This window comes from Meleagris gallopavo, chromosome 2, assembly GCF_905368555.1.
Source record: "Meleagris gallopavo chromosome 2, MGAL_WU_HG_1.1, whole genome shotgun sequence".
Lineage (NCBI taxonomy): Eukaryota > Metazoa > Chordata > Aves > Galliformes > Phasianidae > Meleagris > Meleagris gallopavo.
In genome coordinates, this window is record NC_139405.1 from 103567834 (window position 1) to 103585180 (window position 17347).

The 17347-nt window shown below is 48.2% G+C and overlaps 1 protein-coding gene across 1 annotated transcript; it reads left to right on the forward strand.

The window, feature by feature from the left end:
* The first annotated feature begins 130 nt into the window (after positions 1 to 130).
* Positions 131 to 16760, forward strand: PPM1G (protein phosphatase, Mg2+/Mn2+ dependent 1G). Its single transcript, XM_003204542.4, has 10 exons — positions 131 to 449; positions 3633 to 3702; positions 9999 to 10084; positions 10424 to 10556; positions 11978 to 12447; positions 12868 to 13005; positions 13758 to 13992; positions 15265 to 15394; positions 15516 to 15618; positions 16044 to 16760. The coding sequence occupies exons 1-10, from the start codon at positions 330 to 332 to the stop codon at positions 16242 to 16244; spliced, it is 1686 nt and encodes a 561-aa protein (XP_003204590.3). The 5' UTR covers positions 131 to 329; the 3' UTR covers positions 16245 to 16760.
* Positions 16761 to 17347: the final 587 nt, after the last annotated feature.

Sequence of the window (17347 nt, forward strand, 5' to 3'; positions counted from 1 at the left end):
GAGCGGAGCGCTTACCCCGCCGCGCCGCTCTAGGAGCCACCCGTCTCTATGGTCCGCACTTCCGGTCCCAGCGCCTCGGCCGAGCGGGTTGAGCGCCCCATCCCCCCACCCCCGTGGCGACTCTCTAGCCCGCGCTTCCGGCCGCGCTACTTCCGCTCGGCGGCTCGTTGGTGGGTGGTTCCGCCGCCCTCGCCGCCTCGCCGCCCGCTCCGGGCCGCCCGCGCTCCTCAGGTGCCGCCCGCTCCGCTCCGGCCACCTCAGCGTCCGCCGCCACCGCCCCTCCGCGCACGGCCGCCGCGCCGAGGGCTGGCATCGCGGCGGCCTCCGCCATGGGCGCGTACCTCTCGCAGCCCAACACGGTGAAGAGCTCCGGGGATGGGGCCGGGCTCGGGCCGCGCCCGCTGCACTTCGGTTTCAGCGCTATGCAGGGCTGGCGCGTCTCCATGGAGGTGAGCGGGGCCCGGCCGAGGGTCTGGGCCTGGCGGGAGCGGGCGCTGCTCCTCCCTCCCTCCCTTCCCCCTGTGCCACCACCGGCCCTGCGCCGTGCTGGGGGAACCCCGCCCGGTGGGAGCCCGGGGATGAGGAGGGATAGCGATGCTCGCACAGGTGTAAAGCGATACGGCGAGGGGGAAGGGTTTTAAGCTGATAGAGATTTGCGTGAGGTGTGGTGGGAAAATTTTCCCTCAGAGAGCAGCGAGGCACTGACGGTGCTGCCTGAGAGCTGAGGGTGCTCCGCTTCTGGAGGTGTTCAGGGCCGCCAGCAGCCCTGATGGAGTGGCTGGCAGCCCAGCCTGCAGGAGCAGGTTAGAACTAGGTGGTGTTTGAGGCCCCTTTCTACTCAAGCTATTCTGTGAGTCTATGAATACCATTCATGTCCTTGTTAATTTTCTCTTATAGGTAGCTAGCAAACAAGGGGAGCTTGGGAAGGAGCAACACTGGGCCCTGCAGCCTTAAGGGTGCGTCTGCTCTGAATGTGGAAAAGCACCTTCTTGTTTGCAGCCCTTCACAGCATTTGGGTTCTGCCAGTACGATTCCACAATGGGACGGTTCATCACTTCTGAATGCTTTAGTGCTTTCACTGGTGACAAAACAGTGACTGAGTTTTTCCTTCTTTCTGCGTGCACCAGAGCTTTATGAAGGTGCAGGGTATGGTTTCTAGAGTAGAAGAGGCAGAAAGGAGAATTGGTGCCCATGCTCCTAAAGTGAACTCAGTGTTTTTGTGCTCAGTTGGCTGTGAGCAGTAGCATCTCCGTTGTGTTGGCCTTTATACGTGTGGAAACAGAGACACAGCTGGAGCACTGGGGTGACATGCAGCCATCAGCTTGTTGAAAAAGTCTGAATGTGGGCAGTGTTCTGGTGTACAGAGGCTGGAAACATTTTAAGGATGTGGGCTCAGATGGGGGAGAGCAGAGAGCCTATAGCACTGCTGGTGGGTTACTGTAGTCCTCCCACAGGTGGGAAGCTGGCTCAATTTTGCTATTTTGAAGCCTGTTCTCACTGCTGTTGACCTTTCTGGAAATTGGATTAGGGCCAGAGCTTGCAGCTGTGTTTTTTGCCCTAACCAACATCTTTGGCGTATCTCCCCAGTGAGAAAAGCAGTGCTGAGGGCATTGGTGTGAACGTGGTTCAGCTGCGTTATCACAAGGTGGGAGTGCTGTGTTACAAACTGAACCTGCTGCAGGTTTCTCCTAAGCGTTTGGTGGGGTTTTTGGGGGGTGGGTTTTTACCCCTTTTTTCACATTTAAGTGTACTCCCACTTTTCCATTAAGCTTGGGAAAAGTTCTGAGCAAAAGTGTATTCTTTTGGTTAATGCTGAAGATTTTTAGGTATGGGTTTTGTTAGTGAAGCTTAGCAGCATATATGGAAGTGGTAGAAGGATTTGGGCATTTTTAGTTGGTAACAGATCCTGTTAGAGTTCTGTCTGTTGCCTGTGGGTCACGTTTTAGGAGCCTCCAAGTGAGACAGGTATAAGGAGTTCTAAAGAAACATATTATAAAGATCCATTTTTAGTCCAGAGAGGTGGTTTTATACATGAGGAAATGCTTTAGGCTGAAGGCTGATAGGGGAGGGGTTGCTGGCAGCAGGGCTTTGTGAGCTCCATTGCTCATTCTGGAGCATGAGGTTCTTTACCTGTTTGTCTGCTTCCTCGACAGCACTGCCCTGGTTTGGGATCAGGACGTGTTGCAGTTGTACAAATGGAGTAGAAAGGCCATTTTTGCTGCCAGCGTTGGGTTTCCTCCCATTTGCGTTACTTGCTCTAATTAAGCTGCTGCTTAGTCACCAGGGACTTATCCCAGTTACTTTAGTGTGGTTTTGTTATCTCTCAGGCTTCTGTAAATGCTGTGAGAAGTGAGGATAAGAGCAGAAAAGCTCCTCAGCTGTGCAGCAATCCAGCGTGGCTGAGCGTATGCTTAGAACTGTTTGGGGATGGCTGGCAGTGTGAATGCAACCAAACCTGAAGCCAGCTGACTTGGAGCAAGTGCTTTTCTTTTGGGGCATCTGTAGCACAGTGAAATTCAAGATTAAGAGCTTCAACCACAGCAAGGAGGCAAGATCACATTGTTTAAACAGTCCCATGCATGTTTGCTAGCAGAAGTTTGGTTTGTTCACAGGGTGAAAGAGGTCACACTGGCTGTAAGGTCTGGGCAGTGTCGTCTTCCAGCTCTGCTGCTCCTGTGACCACGTGGAGATAGAGGCTTCTCTATGTATACACCTTGTGTATTGGTTGTTTTTGTAGTCTGGGAGCATGTGCAAGCTGGTGGGATTCTGACACTCACACCTCAAAGCCCCTGGGACAAACTTTCCCTCCTGTTTGTGGATTGTGCCAGGGTTTCTGGGCAGGTGGCAGAACAGAGATGTCTGTCTTACCTTAGGAAGTGGTACCTGGTTCTGTACTTCGGTTTGAGCACTGTTAGTTGCATCTCCTTTGCTTTGCTGCTGTAAAGATGCTTGGCAGATGCCTGGCTCCTTGCTTTGCTGTCAGGAGCGTCCTGTGTGATGGAAGCAGGAAGGAGCCTCTGGGCCAAGAGGAGGTTTTCCAGCCCAGCTCTTTGTTCTTGGTAGGTGCAGTAAATCCTGTGTGTAGCAAAGCTGCCTTTCCTTGGTCTGCTGGGACAGACAGCTGCTGTCATCTGTGGTCGTGTTCACAGGACAAGCTAAGGCAAAGCCTGTGGCTGTGTGGAAGGCATAAGCTCGGGAGGTTCCATAGGTAACCTTCTGTGTTCACCCATGTATCATCAGAGCAGCTTTTCTCTTTGCACAGAACTTGTTTGGCAAGAGCAGGGGAAGAGGGCTACTACAGCAACACAGCCCTTACAGGTGCCTCAAAAAGAAGGAATTGGTTCAGACTGAACGTGGCAATATCTAGAGCCATATTGAGGAATTAAAACAGTATACAGCATGATTTAATTGTAAAGAGGCTGAGCTGCTTTAGCACAGAGAACACCACAGTGTTAAAGATCTGTGCTCCTTCTCTGAAGATGAGCTCTCACCAGGTAAGCTCTTGGGAATACGTTCTTGTTCTTCCTCCAGCTTTGAGACTCCTTGCGTCAGCGCTCACGGCCTCTCTGCTCCTTTTTATACAAGTGCCTTTTGCAGTCCATCTCATCCCAGACTTCTGCTCTCTCTTTCAGGATGCACACAACTGCATACCAGAGCTGGACAGTGAAACAGCCATGTTCTCAGTCTATGATGGACACGGAGGTAACTGCACCCCTGCTCCCCCCAGAGTTCTTTGCTGTGGCTGCTTGGTAAAAGTGGCTCCTGGCGTGGCAGCTGGAGCCAGTATCTGCCTAGCTTTAGAAATCCTGCTCCTTCTTGGAAAGCACTTTGTTACGTAGATTGATTAAGGCTCTGAAAGTCTCTTGGGGTTTCTAGAAGGAAGGTCATGGGTTGACACAAAACTGCGAGGAGATTTACATTCCATCTTCTAAATCTCATTTAAGAATGCCTGTTTATTTTCTTGTGGAGTAAGTTAGGATAATCACAGAGATTGCAGCTTGATAAGTTTGGTGGTTATTTGCTCAGGATGTGTTGTATATAAGTAAATATTTCTTTGTGTTTGAACAAGTAATTTGATCTAGCTCTGCTACCCAGTAATTTCACTACCATATTGTACACTTCAATTGCAAGAAATTGGTAAATAATCACTGTTATCAATTTCCACTTTCTTAATTTTGGCCTCCGTTCTTTCTTTTAGTAGGAAGAGTCCTAAATCCTTGCTGTTAAATTAAATAAAAGCAGCTCCCATTTTCTGGCCCTTAAGGCCCACTGTTACATTGTGGACCCACTGATGCTATTAACCTGCATGTGTGGCTGCATCCAATCTGGCTGTCAGTCCAGATCCCTCTTGCTCCTGAACTGTCACTTGAGTGCTGATGGCTTATGCTAAAAGTCCACCATGAATTATTCCAGTCATTTTTAGCCCAGGTGATGAAATGCCACTGGGCCACAGCAGTCGTTACGCTGCTTGTGTTGGGCATAACCACACATTCCAGGCACTGTATTGTTCCACAGCTCTGATTATGATTATTGGTTTTGGATGTATTTTAGCTCTGCAGTGTGCTTTTAGGTGGCCAGATAAGCATCGCCTATAGCTTTGAAGATACAGATGTACCATCAATTTATTGTGACATAAGCATTGTCTGCTTTGATCTCAGCTCCTTTCCTACCAAATCCTAAGATCTTTCTTAAGTGCTGATAGCTGGTTTTGTGTTCATCCAGTGTGTGCATGTAGGCTGGTTGCCTTTTCTGTTCTCAAAATGGTTTGATTTGGAAGGGACAGTAAAGATCACCTCATTCCAGGCTCTGCCATGAGGTGGGTCACCTCCCAGCAGCCCAGGCTGCCCATCCAGCCTGGCTTTGGGCACTGCCAGGGATGGAGCACCCACAGCTTCCCTGGGCACTCTGTACCACTGCCTCATCACCTTCTTAGTGAAGAATTTCTTCTTAATAACTAATCTCAATCTCTCCTCTTTGAGTTTAAAGCTTCTACCCCTTGTTCTATCGCTATAATTCCTGACAAAGAGTCCTTCCCCAGCTTTCCTCTAGGCCTTTGGATACAGGAAGGCATAAAGGTCATCCCAGAGCTTCTCTTCTGCAGGCTGAGCAACCCCAGCTCTCTCAGCCTGTTGTATACTTTTCGTATAACATCAGTTGCTCTTCCCTTATCTACTGATGCTGTAACCCTGTTATGGAAGGCAACAACATTTCCCAGGGACTGTTTGCACTTGTTGAAGCCATCTTGGCTTTCTCCAGTCACCTCTCTGTTCTCTGCCTGCCTTAGCACAGTTCCCAGGTGGATCTATCCACAAATTATTATTAATGTCTGTCAGTGAGGAATTTCATCTGCCAATATCATGTATTTGCAGGGCTCAGATACCAGATGTGCTGGTTCATACTTCTGCAAACCCAGTTTCCTCCACGTTCTGAAGCTCCTTAATAGATGTTTCTTGTATCATGTATGTGCTTTCATGTCTTTGATAGTGGAGCAAATAGAGGAGGAGGTTACCTGCTCCCCTACTTGGCATCTCATTTTCATGTGTGATTGCCTTTAGAATCCAGTTATCTAAATCTGACAGTTTGTAAATAAGAGTTTAAGACTTATCTGTAGTGGCAGTTCTTCTTACAAAGGTTGGTCTGAGTCAGTAACTGACACATAGTTCCCCAGAAGAGATGGTATCGGTCTGAAGTGTTTAGATTGAATGTCTTGAAACTCCTTTCCTCTTGAACTTGATTCCAGGGCATGCAGAGAACTGGGTAGGGCACCTGCTTGTGTCCCCAAGATTATCTTTGAGAGCATCTGAGTGATGGATTGGTTCTGAAAGGCAGAGAAGGGCAAAGAAGTTGAGGACTTAGCAACTATAAAGCTTAATGGTTTTTCTTACATAAATTCAGAAACCATTTGTAAGCACCTAACAAGTAAGAAGATAAAGTAACAGTTGGCAGAAACTGGTCAGGAACAAATAACATCGAGCCAGTGTGTTTTTCTTTGAGATCAATGTGATCTTGTTAGCATTTATTTCATGTGTTGATTGTTGAAAGGGCTTCTTTATAATGTTCACGTTTGTGTAGGATAGGAAGCAATGTGTGTTTCTGTTTCTTCTGTTTGTGGAATTTTTTGTTCTACTTTGTTTAATACAGTAGAAAAGATTTGTGGTAGAGACTGGGGAAAGCCTTTAATTGGGATGGCAAAGCATTGGCATAGATTTCTACCTTGCATTTTACGTTTCTGGGGTTGGATTTGTCCAGCTTTTCCTTGGCGAACTTTATTAGAACAGACACAGACAAACTGAACCTGACTTGGAAGACCAAGGTTTGTCCATTTCTACTTTTGTATGGTTTTATTGATGCATTACTTCAGTTCAAAACAATTTCTCAGGTTCATTTCATGTAAAGCAGTTTTTAAGGCAGTAATCTCTCCAACATTTATCAGCTGTCAGTGGAAAGAATTAATTTAGCTTTTCTTTTATACCTCACTCAGATTCCTGGTAGCTTTAAGCTAGTTAAGCCTTAAGTCTCTATTAATCTCCCAGCTTCACATGGGAGAAGTTTTATTACTGTGTTCCTTATAATGTTTTTTCACATGTAACTTTCCATTTACTCACAGTTTATGTTTTCCCAATAAGTGGTTTCATTTACATGCAGCTCCTCTCTTTGGGATGCCAACACTGTCATGGGATCACCAATGTTGGAAAGGAGCTCTAAGACACCGAGTCCAGCCACCAGTCCATCACCACCATGCCCACTGGTCCCTAGGGGTCCCATGGTGCTCACTGATATCCAGCTTATTTGTTACTTGATTCTGAGCTTTCTTTATTACAAATTCAAATTGAATGTGTCTAAATAAAGATCAGATCTTACAGTCAGATCTACTTTCAGTCTTACAAAGGTGAGAGGGGATGGGTTTGTGCACGTCCATGTACTGACAATGATTTCATCTAGGAACCTTGATCTCCAGAGGCCTTTGCCTTGCCTGGGCTTCCATGTTCCTGCCTTGAGGCCAGTGCCTGCTCCTGTCTTCACACGTCCTGTTCAGGCCCATGCTCCTGGAGATGGAGCAATCGTAGTGCAGCACGATTCTTGTTGGCTCTTGGGTACCTGACCTGCCAGGATAAATGGGATTTGCTCCATATTTCATCTGAGTGAGACTTAGCTGGATGCTTCTCTGTTAGAAAACAGCGATAAAATGATGAATGGAGACTTTGAGAGTTGTGCTGAGGGATTCATAATGCAGATGTGGAAGATGTGATCCTAGATACAGCATTGGTTATAGATGAATAATTCTGTTCTCCACGTGTTCAGCCCCTGAAGGCTTTTGAGGATGCTTCTAGATGAAGGCACTGCACACAATATCCCGTGTGATAAAGAGCACCCAGCAGGACAGGGGTTTCTGCATCAGCTTTCTCACCTGGCTCTTCTGCTTTGTTCTTGCTGCACTCACCCCTCTGTGGGCCTGAGTATTCGGAGGGAAGGTGCTTGATATTTAGTGAGGATGAAATATTTATCAAATGTGGTGAGTGGGCTGATTTTTGACATGTAACCAAAACCAGGAGTGCGATACCCAGTGAACTGAAAGGAGCCATTAGCAGCCAGTAGGGTAATGCTGAGCGCACCTCTACACCACTGTGGGAAGGTTCCCTTGGCACAGCTTTTGATACCTAATGCCCACACAGTGCTCTGGTCAGGATCTGGCTTTTAGATTGCACTCTCACAAAGGCTTTTTTGATGAGAAAAATCTGATGAGTTTCTTGCTGTTGACAGGTCCAGAAATGCTGAGACAGAGTATTTAAGTACATGTGTCTGGATCTAAAAGTTGAGTTCCTTCAGCCAGCTCAGTTTCTCTGGCCACGTTGGCAGCGCTGTGCTTTGAGGTACTGATTCAGCTTATAAAAACCATTAGACCTCCCTAGGACTGCTGTGCAAGCAACTGGATCTGTGGTCTGTGTGCTGGGCTGCTGGCTGCCTCCTGTGCACTGAGGGGACGCACAGCTTTTGGATTGAAGGACTTGTTTTGTTAAATCATCGTCCACAGGTGGAAGATCCCAAAGAAGAATCTTGTTCTTCTGGGCATTTTGGTTAAAACACTGTAAGTGAGCACCTTTTTTCTGTAGGCTGGGCACCAGCCCATGCCTTATCTGCTTAGAGAGGCAGTATGGAAGCATTGAGCCCATGACAGTAAAGCTGCTGTGACTTACTCAGATCAAACTACCTGTTACTTCGAAGAAAATTCCTTGTCCCTAGCTCTGGTGCAAAGATTGCACTGTTCAAACATCTCCATCTGGCAGAGGATCAGATGTCCACGCTGGTATTATTAGATCTGTCAGCTGCTTCCAGCTGGGCAGGAATGGAGCTTCACCAGAGTATCCAAACAAGATTAGAAAGTAGATAAGTCAGATGTCAGGGCTGTCGTGCTGATTGAGTTGGAAGAGAAACTGGAGGAGACTGTATTGATGTCTAGCAATCATGTCAGTAGCCCCATGCTGTTGTTTCAGGCTTTTGACAAGCTGTTCCTGCAGTTTTCTTGGGTTTTCTTCTCATTCTGCTGAGGGATGCACAGTGCAGCACTTTGCTTGCTGGTCAGAACGTGTGATGGGAACACATAAGTGTAATGTCTAGGTCTAAGCCAAAGTACCAGCCAAGTTCTGAGCACGAGCTCTGCATTCTCACAACTGTCTTTGGGCCTGGCTGGTCAGCTGCCCATTATTCACTGCTGTCTCCATGGATGTCCAGTAGAAATTGTTTTGGCTCTTAGATAGAAATGTGACTATCATCTGTAACAGCCCTCCATCATCACGTGTAAACACGTTCAGGTGTGATTCTTTGCTCAGTTTGTCTCATGACAGTTCTTTAACCTATTTGGTGTGTGGCATCTTGAAAGTTGAACTTTTTAAGCAAAATGCTTCTATACCTTACCTAAATTGCTCTGGGCAGCCTGGGCTGGTGGGTGATGACCCTGCCCGTGGCTGGGGGATTGAAACTAGATGATCATTGAGGTCCTTTTCAAGCCAGGCCATTCTATGAAATCATAGTTCAGGTTGGAAAAGAGCTCTGAGTCCAACCATCAGCCCATCCCCACCATGGCCACTAAACCATGTCCCTAACTAGACTCATGGAATCATTAAGTTTGGAAAAGAACCTAAGAATATCTAGTCCAGTCATCCACCTACCACCACTATGCCCACTGAACTAAACTAAATCATGCTTAGTTTTGTCAACAAAAGTCACAGAATCTCTATGAGTAGATGTTGAGTTGGATCCACAAGTTCTGCTTTCCAAAAGCTTAATGGACATTAATTGCCTGTCCTTTCCATGTGGGACCCTGTGAGCCTCAGCCAATCTTTTATTTCTCTGCCAGGTCTGTTGTTGTCAGGTTGTCTTGGTTTTCCTTCCAAGTTCTCATTAAAAGCACTGGGGTCATTTCTTGCATTGTTTATTTTTCAGTGACCTTCCAGCATTTTCTCCCCTCTTCTTTCCACCACATTTTTGAGAGTACGATCAGAATAGAGCTCAGTCTCTTTGTTGTGTAGCTCCACAGCATTGAACTTTTCAGTGCTATTTTAACAGCAGCTGTTTTGCAAGGTTTCTGTTCTTTGTCAATGGCCACTTAATCCCTTTTCAGCAAGCACATTCAAAAATTCCCTTGTCTGCTGTTTTCCTCCAATCTCACCCCCTCTTTACTTCTCACCACGTTCCCTCTGCGTAGAATGGGCCTACGTGGAACAGTTGTCCTGTGGTCAGAATAGGCCCACGTTCCCTTCCTGGCAGCTTACAGTGTTGCTCAACTCTGAGGGGTGAGAACTTACTGAGGTTTCCCAGGGGTCGTCAGCAAATCGAAGCATACCTGAGAAGCACAGCAGTCTGCTCTCTGTGATTTCTTTCTCCACATCTGGGTTGGTTCTGATTGCATCCCAAGATCTGCCTCAGGAATTCGGTTGCTTAAGCGTACGTTGTGCTTCTGGGAGGACCAGCATCTTTAAGTGGTTTCTGCTGTCTTTCAGGAGAAGAAGTTGCCCTGTACTGTGCCAAGTATCTTCCTGAGATCATCAAGGATCAGAAGGCCTATAAGGAAGGCAAATTGCAAAAGGTATGAGTGAAGCACTGCCCTGGAACAAGCATGAATACCAGTGCAGCAGAAAGCCCTTGTTTGTTACCTAGGGCTTACACAGTGCCCCGTCCTTCCAGGACCTGTCTGCCCCACCTTTCTCTGTTGTAATTCTCTCTGGTGGTGCTGTTCTTTGCATTGGGTATCCCCAGGGTTGGTACTGGGATCTGGTTTGGACCAGATGGACCCAGAGATACTGCCTGCCTTGACCAGTTTGGTCTCCACTTCTGTGTGGTGTGTTCTGGAAGAGGTTTGATCAAGCAGGTATCCTATAGGGAAGATGAAACTGTGTGTCCTGATTATGTCTGTGTTCATATTTAGGCCCTGGAAGATGCTTTCTTAGCCATAGATGCCAAGCTCACCACTGAGGAAGTGATTAAAGAGCTCTCTCAGATGGCTGGGCGACCCCAAGATGATGAAGATGAGAAAGAGAAAGTTGCTGATGAAGATGATGGTAAGTCAGATGCCACTGACAAGATAAGACTGCAGCTCCAGGCCAGGCACTGAGAGCAGCTGGACCAGGTCTCCGTTAGCAGAAGGTTTGCTTGTCCAAATCACACAGTTCAGTTTCAGGTGAAGCTGCCACCTCTCTCCGTTGCTTTGAGCTGGTTCGAGGAGAATGCTGATTCATTTGGTAGCTTAATCCTCTGGACAGCAAACCAACCTGTAGCAATTTTCCATAGGATATCCTCCATGTGTAGACTTCTAGGATGTGGCAGAAATCATTGAGCTGGGAAGTGGGCTAAGCTGTAAAAGTGAAATGTGTGGTGCTTATCTCTGCCAGGCCGCTGTCAGACAAACTGTAGGCAGGGCTGAATGAGATTCTTGTCTCTTTTTAGCAATTCTTTCTTGCCAAGAAGTGAGTGTGCTTTTCTGTGAGCAAGTAGTTGCCAGATCACGAAGCCAGCTTAGAAGATGAATCCTAGGGTAGAATCCTGTGCTGCTCTTGGCTGAACAGCTTGGGTCTAGCCTTCAAGCAGACGTAAAGGGATGCTAACACCCTGAACAGTGTGTTGATCTGTCATTGCTGAGTTTGTTAGCCCTCATTCTCCAGCCAACAAAGGGTTTTGTTGTTACTGGGTTTGTTTTTTTTTCTTTTTTGTCCTGTATTTTTCAGAAGCATTTGGGATATGGCTGTTTCTTTTCATTTTGACATTAAGTAGCAAAGAGAAGGATAACCACGGGGTTGTCAGTAGGGAAATGATGAAGGTTACCTGATACCAGTGGAGTTTCTGGTCCTGGGCTCCCAGTTCAGGAAAAGCCATCCTATTTTCAGTCTAGCGTCCTTCATACCTAAAGCTACTTTATGATCTGATTTTAAATGTCCAAATCCCAAATGCTTGGGATCTCTGTGCAGAAGCCCTGTGGAGCAACTGCCGTAGCAAAAACTTGTTCACAGTCGCAGTGTTAATGAGCAAATCTGCACATGAAAGTGGTCTGTCTGCTTTCCTCCACAGCTTCATTTGAGCTCACTCCGGTGTGATACCAGGCTCTTTACCCCCCAACCTTTACATGTAATTTAAACACTTCTGTGCTGCCTACAAGCCAGCCAGATAGCATCAGCAGCCCGAGGCACTATGATAACTTGCAGACTGCTTGCCTCAGCCGTGGGTAGGAGCCCTTCCCCTGCCATCTGCATATTGTTCATCAGCAGTGCCTGGAAGCAGTGGGACGGTGCAGGCCTGGCTGCATTTGTCTGTGCCTGCTGGTGAGCAGCAAGCATGCTGAGCATTGCTGAAACACGTCTGCAGATAGCAACCTCCAGTCACGGCAACTCGCTGCTGAGCACAGTGTGTTGCACAGCTGCTGCTATGGTGATGTGTCCTGCTTTTTGACCCTCTTTGTCCTCACCCCCCTCCCCCTTTCCATTTCTAGTGGATAATGAGGAAGCTGCTCTTCTGCACGAAGAAGCCACAATGACCATTGAGGAACTTCTCACACGTTATGGACAAAACTGCACCAAGAACCTCAAACACAAGTCCTTAGCTCTGGCTGGGGAGAATGCTGCGGAGGGGACAGGCAAGCAGCATGATGGGGAGTCAAATATGAACGGAGAGGCTGAGCCAGGGGACCTTATCGACCACAAGGAGAGGAAGAATGGGAAGCCAGATGAAGAAATCACGGGTATTTCCTCCACCTCAGACAAAGCCAGCACTGGAGGCAACAGCCCTGCTCTGCAGAAGCCTGAACTAGGCAAAGGTGACGAGGCCGTCACCTCTTCTACTGGGGAGGCCGGGCCCTCCTGCTCCTCCACGGGAAAGCCCCAGCGCACAACCAAATCCAAATTTTTTGAGGACAGTGAGGATGAGTCAGATGAGGTTGAGGAAGAGGAGGAAGACAGTGAGGTAGGAAACAGCACTGGGACAGAGTGGCCTTCTGGCTGGGCAGAATGCATTGCTTGCTGTGGTACTTGAGCGACGAGGCTCATCCTAGGTGTGCCCTAGGAGTAGGTTTTTCAGGCTGATACTATGAGGCCATCTCATTGGGGATTGTTTAGATAATTCTGAGGGCAGCACACCCTCACCTGCACAGCAGCCATAGTGGATACTCATCAGTCTTGCTGCATGCACCATCCCTCCATTCACTGTGGTAGTTGAAACTAGTTGCTCTGTTCGTAGACATCAGGTTTGGGGAACACCGACCAGGTCATTTCACTCTTCTGGGGCAAAGTGATCCTCTGTCCCTGGGGTGGAGAGACCAGCTGTCTGGGGAGGGCACTGAGGGTGTCCTGCGTGACTCCTGGTGGTATCTCTTGTTTCTTGTAGGAATGCAGTGAAGATGAGGATGGTTACAGTAGTGAAGAGGCAGAGAATGAAGATGATGAAGATGACACTGAAGAAGCGGAGGAGGATGAGGATGAAGAGGAGGAAATGTTGTTACCAGGCATGGAGGGGAAAGAGGAGGTGCACACCTTGTTCCTGTGTTCTGCAGCATACGTGGAGCCAAGGGCACGTGGCAAGGGGTGGAGGGAGGGGATGAGGCTCAGCAGGGGGCTTTCCATTCAGCTAAGAATATTCCTTCTGTTTTCCCGAGGCTGAACACAGCTACTGACAGCCTGACTCAAGGCAAAAGATGGAGGGGTAGGGCATGTATCTGGGCACCAGGTTGAGACTTCACTGCAGGGTTTGCTGTGCTTAGAAATGCTGTGGGAGCTGGCATGGGAGGGGCACGTGTGACAGTAGCAGGACAGCTGCTCTCGGGCAGAGCATTGCCCTTGGCCAGGCCGAGGCTGTGGCTCCTCAGCCCGTGGCAGATGGCCAGGGACCCAGGATCTCAAGGAAAGGGAGTCACAGCTTCCAAGGTGCCAACTTTCTCTCTTTGGAGAGGTATCCTGGCTTGCTGCGAGTCTTCTGCTTGAGTTAAGCAGGAGCTGGAACTGCTGCATTAGAGTTGAGGGCACAACAGGATATGTTGAACACTGGAGAATCACGGGCAGTTGAGAGGCTGCAGTGGAGGTGTGGTTTGATCGTGCCTCTGAGTGAACACACTACTGCCCTTTTTCATTCTTCTTTCATTTTCTCCACTGTTCTGTGTGCTTATGGAAAGAAGGGTCGAGATGAGTTTGGGGCAGTGCTGAGCTCGTGGTGGTTAGTGTTGCTTGTCATCTGATCTAGAGCAATAGAAAGAAGCCTGAGGAAAAATGTTTTTCTTGCAGCCTGGCTCTGACAGTGGGACGACTGCTGTCGTGGCCCTCATCCGAGGCAAGCAGCTGATTGTGGCTAATGCTGGAGACTCTCGCTGTGTGGTGTCAGAAGGTGGCAAAGCTGTCGACATGTCGTATGACCACAAGCCAGAGGATGAGGTAGAACTGGCCAGGATAAAGAATGCTGGCGGCAAGGTCACCATGGATGGGAGAGTGAATGGTGGCCTCAACCTCTCCAGGGCAATTGGTGAGCAGAACTGGGGGTGAACAGTGGTGTGCCTGGCCTCAGGATATCCGTGCTTCCAGCACTTGCCAGCCATTAAGTTTAAGGAACAGTTTTCAATTTGATCATGTTTAGAATCTGTTTGGTATTTCATCTGGTGAGATTTGAGCCTAATTAGAGAACACAACCATTAAACTGGCAGATGTCAATGGAGAGTATGCCCAGCCCCTGCCAGGCTGTGGCACAGGATGCAGTATGTGAGGCCTTCAGGGCTTTTGTGCCTGCAGCTGGGTTGTCAGAAACTACCCCACATAATAAACTATCTAAAAAAAATAACTTGACTTTCCAATAGGAGAGAATTTCTCTGTTGCTTGTTAGGACGCTGTCGAAGTATCTTGGTATGTTGCTTACTACAGACCTAACTTCCTACCAGTTTGAGCCCATTTGTTCTTGAGCCAGACTTGTCTTTTAATTGTACAAGCTCCATTCCCCTTGTGCAGCGCTTCAGGCAGCACCTGACTGCTGTTTCCTCTCATCCTTTGGTCTCTTACAAGTAACGTGGGAGTCATTAATAACTCAGGAGATCGGGCATGTCTGGTAGCAGCCCAACAGTCTGAGCAGATGAGAGGCTTGGGGGCATTAGGGAAAGGGTAGGCAATGACACTGATAATATACTAGGAAATGCACAGAGAAGGGAGAGAAACATCAGCAGGTAAGGGTTGAAGTGAAAAGTTCTTGTGTGGAAAGACTCAAACCACAGAAATGATCACCCAGGGGTAAAGAGATGAAAACACATGTAGGATGAAATGTAGGGGTCTGTTTATCTAAGGAAACTACTGCCTACTGTTCTGTGCTTGCTGTAGAAGTGTATTCTTGCAGTGTAATGCCAGATAAGCCCCTTAGTCAGAGCTGAGGATTGATTTTTCTCGAGTGAGCTTTAGCTTACTGAGGGTTGAGAAGATCCAAACCCAGCAGTGCAATGTGGGCTGTCAGGTTGGGCACTGTACTGTCATATCTAGCCCTGAGTTTCTGGAAAATGAGCATCTAACATTATCACAGCAGAGCCATGCTAGCACTCCTCTTTCCTGTTGTATGGTATCAGCGTGATGGGCTCATCTCATGCCCTGAACGTGTGGCAGATTTCTCTGTCTGATGTCTCCACAGTCAAATCTGCTCTGGTAATGGGAGCACCGGTGTCAATTCTGATAGGGCTGGGTGGTGTTCCTCATTGCTCAGGGGTAGGCAGGGTTGCCAGTACCCAGCAGCTGCATAAATTGATTCTCCTTTCCTTTACAGGTGATCACTTCTACAAGCGGAACAAGAATCTGCCTCCAGAAGAACAGATGATCTCTGCCTTGCCTGACATCAAAGTGCTTACAATAAATGATGACCATGACTTCATGGTCATTGCCTGTGATGGAATCTGGTAGGTAGTGAGGGAGCAGTTGTTCCTCTTTGGCCATCACTGCCCTGATCTTTCTCTCTTGGGGCAGTGTGGTATGACTGCTCCCTTAGCTAATAACCCTTCTGACCTTCCCATTCTGCAGGAACGTGATGAGCAGCCAGGAAGTGGTGGATTTCATCCAGTCCAAGATCACCCAAAAGGATGAGAACGGAGTCCTGAGGCCGCTCTCCTCCATTGTAGAAGAGGTAAGGTCCAAAGCTCACCCCATCAGTCTCTTCACCGTCCTGTCAGCACACAGTGATTCTGCACCCCAGCTCCATCAGGCCAGTTTGTTCAGAGCTTAAGGTATCTGACAGCACGTAGGTTGCAGTGCTGGCTGTTACAGGAGCGGAGTCACATCTGAATTAGGAGCCACTTCCTTTGGTGCCTTGATTAATGTCTTTGACTCCTAAGTTGCTGTCAAGCCAAAGGAGTTTCTGTCCACTTTCAGGAAGCCAGGGGTGCTGAGGGTTAGTTCTGTCCCTTGTCTGGCTGTAAACACCTGAGCCCAGCCCATGATATTCTGGGCTGGCAGCCCCTACCTGCACTGCTATCAGAGGGGGCCCAATATCTCAGAATATTCAAAGTGCTGTGTCTCTGCTATCTGCTAACCTGTCCCATCCTTTCTCAGCTGCTGGATCAGTGTTTGGCTCCAGACACCTCAGGGGACGGCACTGGCTGCGATAACATGACCTGCATCATTATCAGTTTTAAACCCCGCAATACACACCCACCTGCTGAAAGTGGGAAGAGGAAACTGGAGGATGTGGCAGCACCTGCAGCACCAGCAGAGGAGAATGGCAGCGATAAGAAGAAGGCCAAGCTGGAATAGCAAGCCTCGCACAGGGACTGTGCTGTGCGCTCACCAGACTCTCGTTTCTTAAACATGCTGAACTCAAGACTCCAAAGTCTTGTCCTTTTTTTAGCCTTAGCAGAGGCCTTGTTTGTCCGTGTCCTGGTTGGGGGGTTGGGGGGCGGGTCTGGTTAGCAAGGGCATGTGGCACTGTTCATCTGTAACCATTCCAAAGAGCGAGCCAAGGGCAGAGCTGCACGACGGCCGCGGCGTGGGAGCCCACCATCGGTGGCAACCTCTTAGCACAGAGCCCTGTGGTTAGAAGGATGTCCCCCCCATTGTCTCCATGTGGTTGTTGCCATTTCTGTGCCTGTGACTTTCTGTTCGGAGGGAAAGAACTTTTTCACTGTTGAGGTTTTTTAAATCTGCACCCAATTATTTAAGGCCCTTTGTTTTTATTTGTGAAACAATCCGGCTGTGGTGCTGCTGCCACACCTCATTCTGTTGTACACTTTCAATCAATACTTTTTTCAAACTAAAAGCCTGGAAAACATAGTTGTACTTCTGGTCATTGGTCCTTTCCTGGAAGTGGTGGGCAAGGAAAGTGGGAAGGGAGGAGAGAACACCTCTTCCCCTGTGTCTCAGGGTACGGTGAGGTTTTCTGAGTTGTGGACAGCTTTATATGGCTTGTGTCAATACTGCTGCTGCTCTTGTGGGATGAACTCTGCTGTTCCATGCTGCTGTGTCCGTTCACCTTGCACCAAGCTTCACCAGCCCAGAGATCTTTGTGACAAGGTAAGCCCGTTCCCATGTGGCCCTGACCCCAAGTCCCTCTGTTAAGTGCTCAGTAATGATATGTCCAGAGCTGGAACTGCTTTTGTCCTCCCCCATGCTCCTGCAGCCCCACTCAAGGTTGGTTGTTGTCTATCTGGTTCCTGCAATGAGGTATTTGTCTCAGGAGGGTCATTTTTCAATTTTGGTGCTGGTTATTAAAGAGACCCCACAGAGTCTGTTTGGCAGTGATCTCAAATTAGAAATCTGCGTTGAGACATAACTGGTTTTAGAGCACTTACTGTGTGCTTTCGATGTTTTATCTTGAGAACTTTGAATCAAAATGCTTGTGGTATGTCATGTGCAATATC

Coding starts and splice junctions, on each gene's coding strand:
- PPM1G (XM_003204542.4), top strand. CDS start 330: ATGGGCGCGTACCTCTCGCAGCCCAACACGGTGAAGAGCTCCGGGGAT. Junction 3,703..9,998: donor AGTCTATGATGGACACGGAG/GTAACTGCACCC, acceptor GCTGTCTTTCAG/GAGAAGAAGTTGCCCTGTAC. Junction 12,448..12,867: donor AAGAGGAGGAAGACAGTGAG/GTAGGAAACAGC, acceptor TGTTTCTTGTAG/GAATGCAGTGAAGATGAGGA.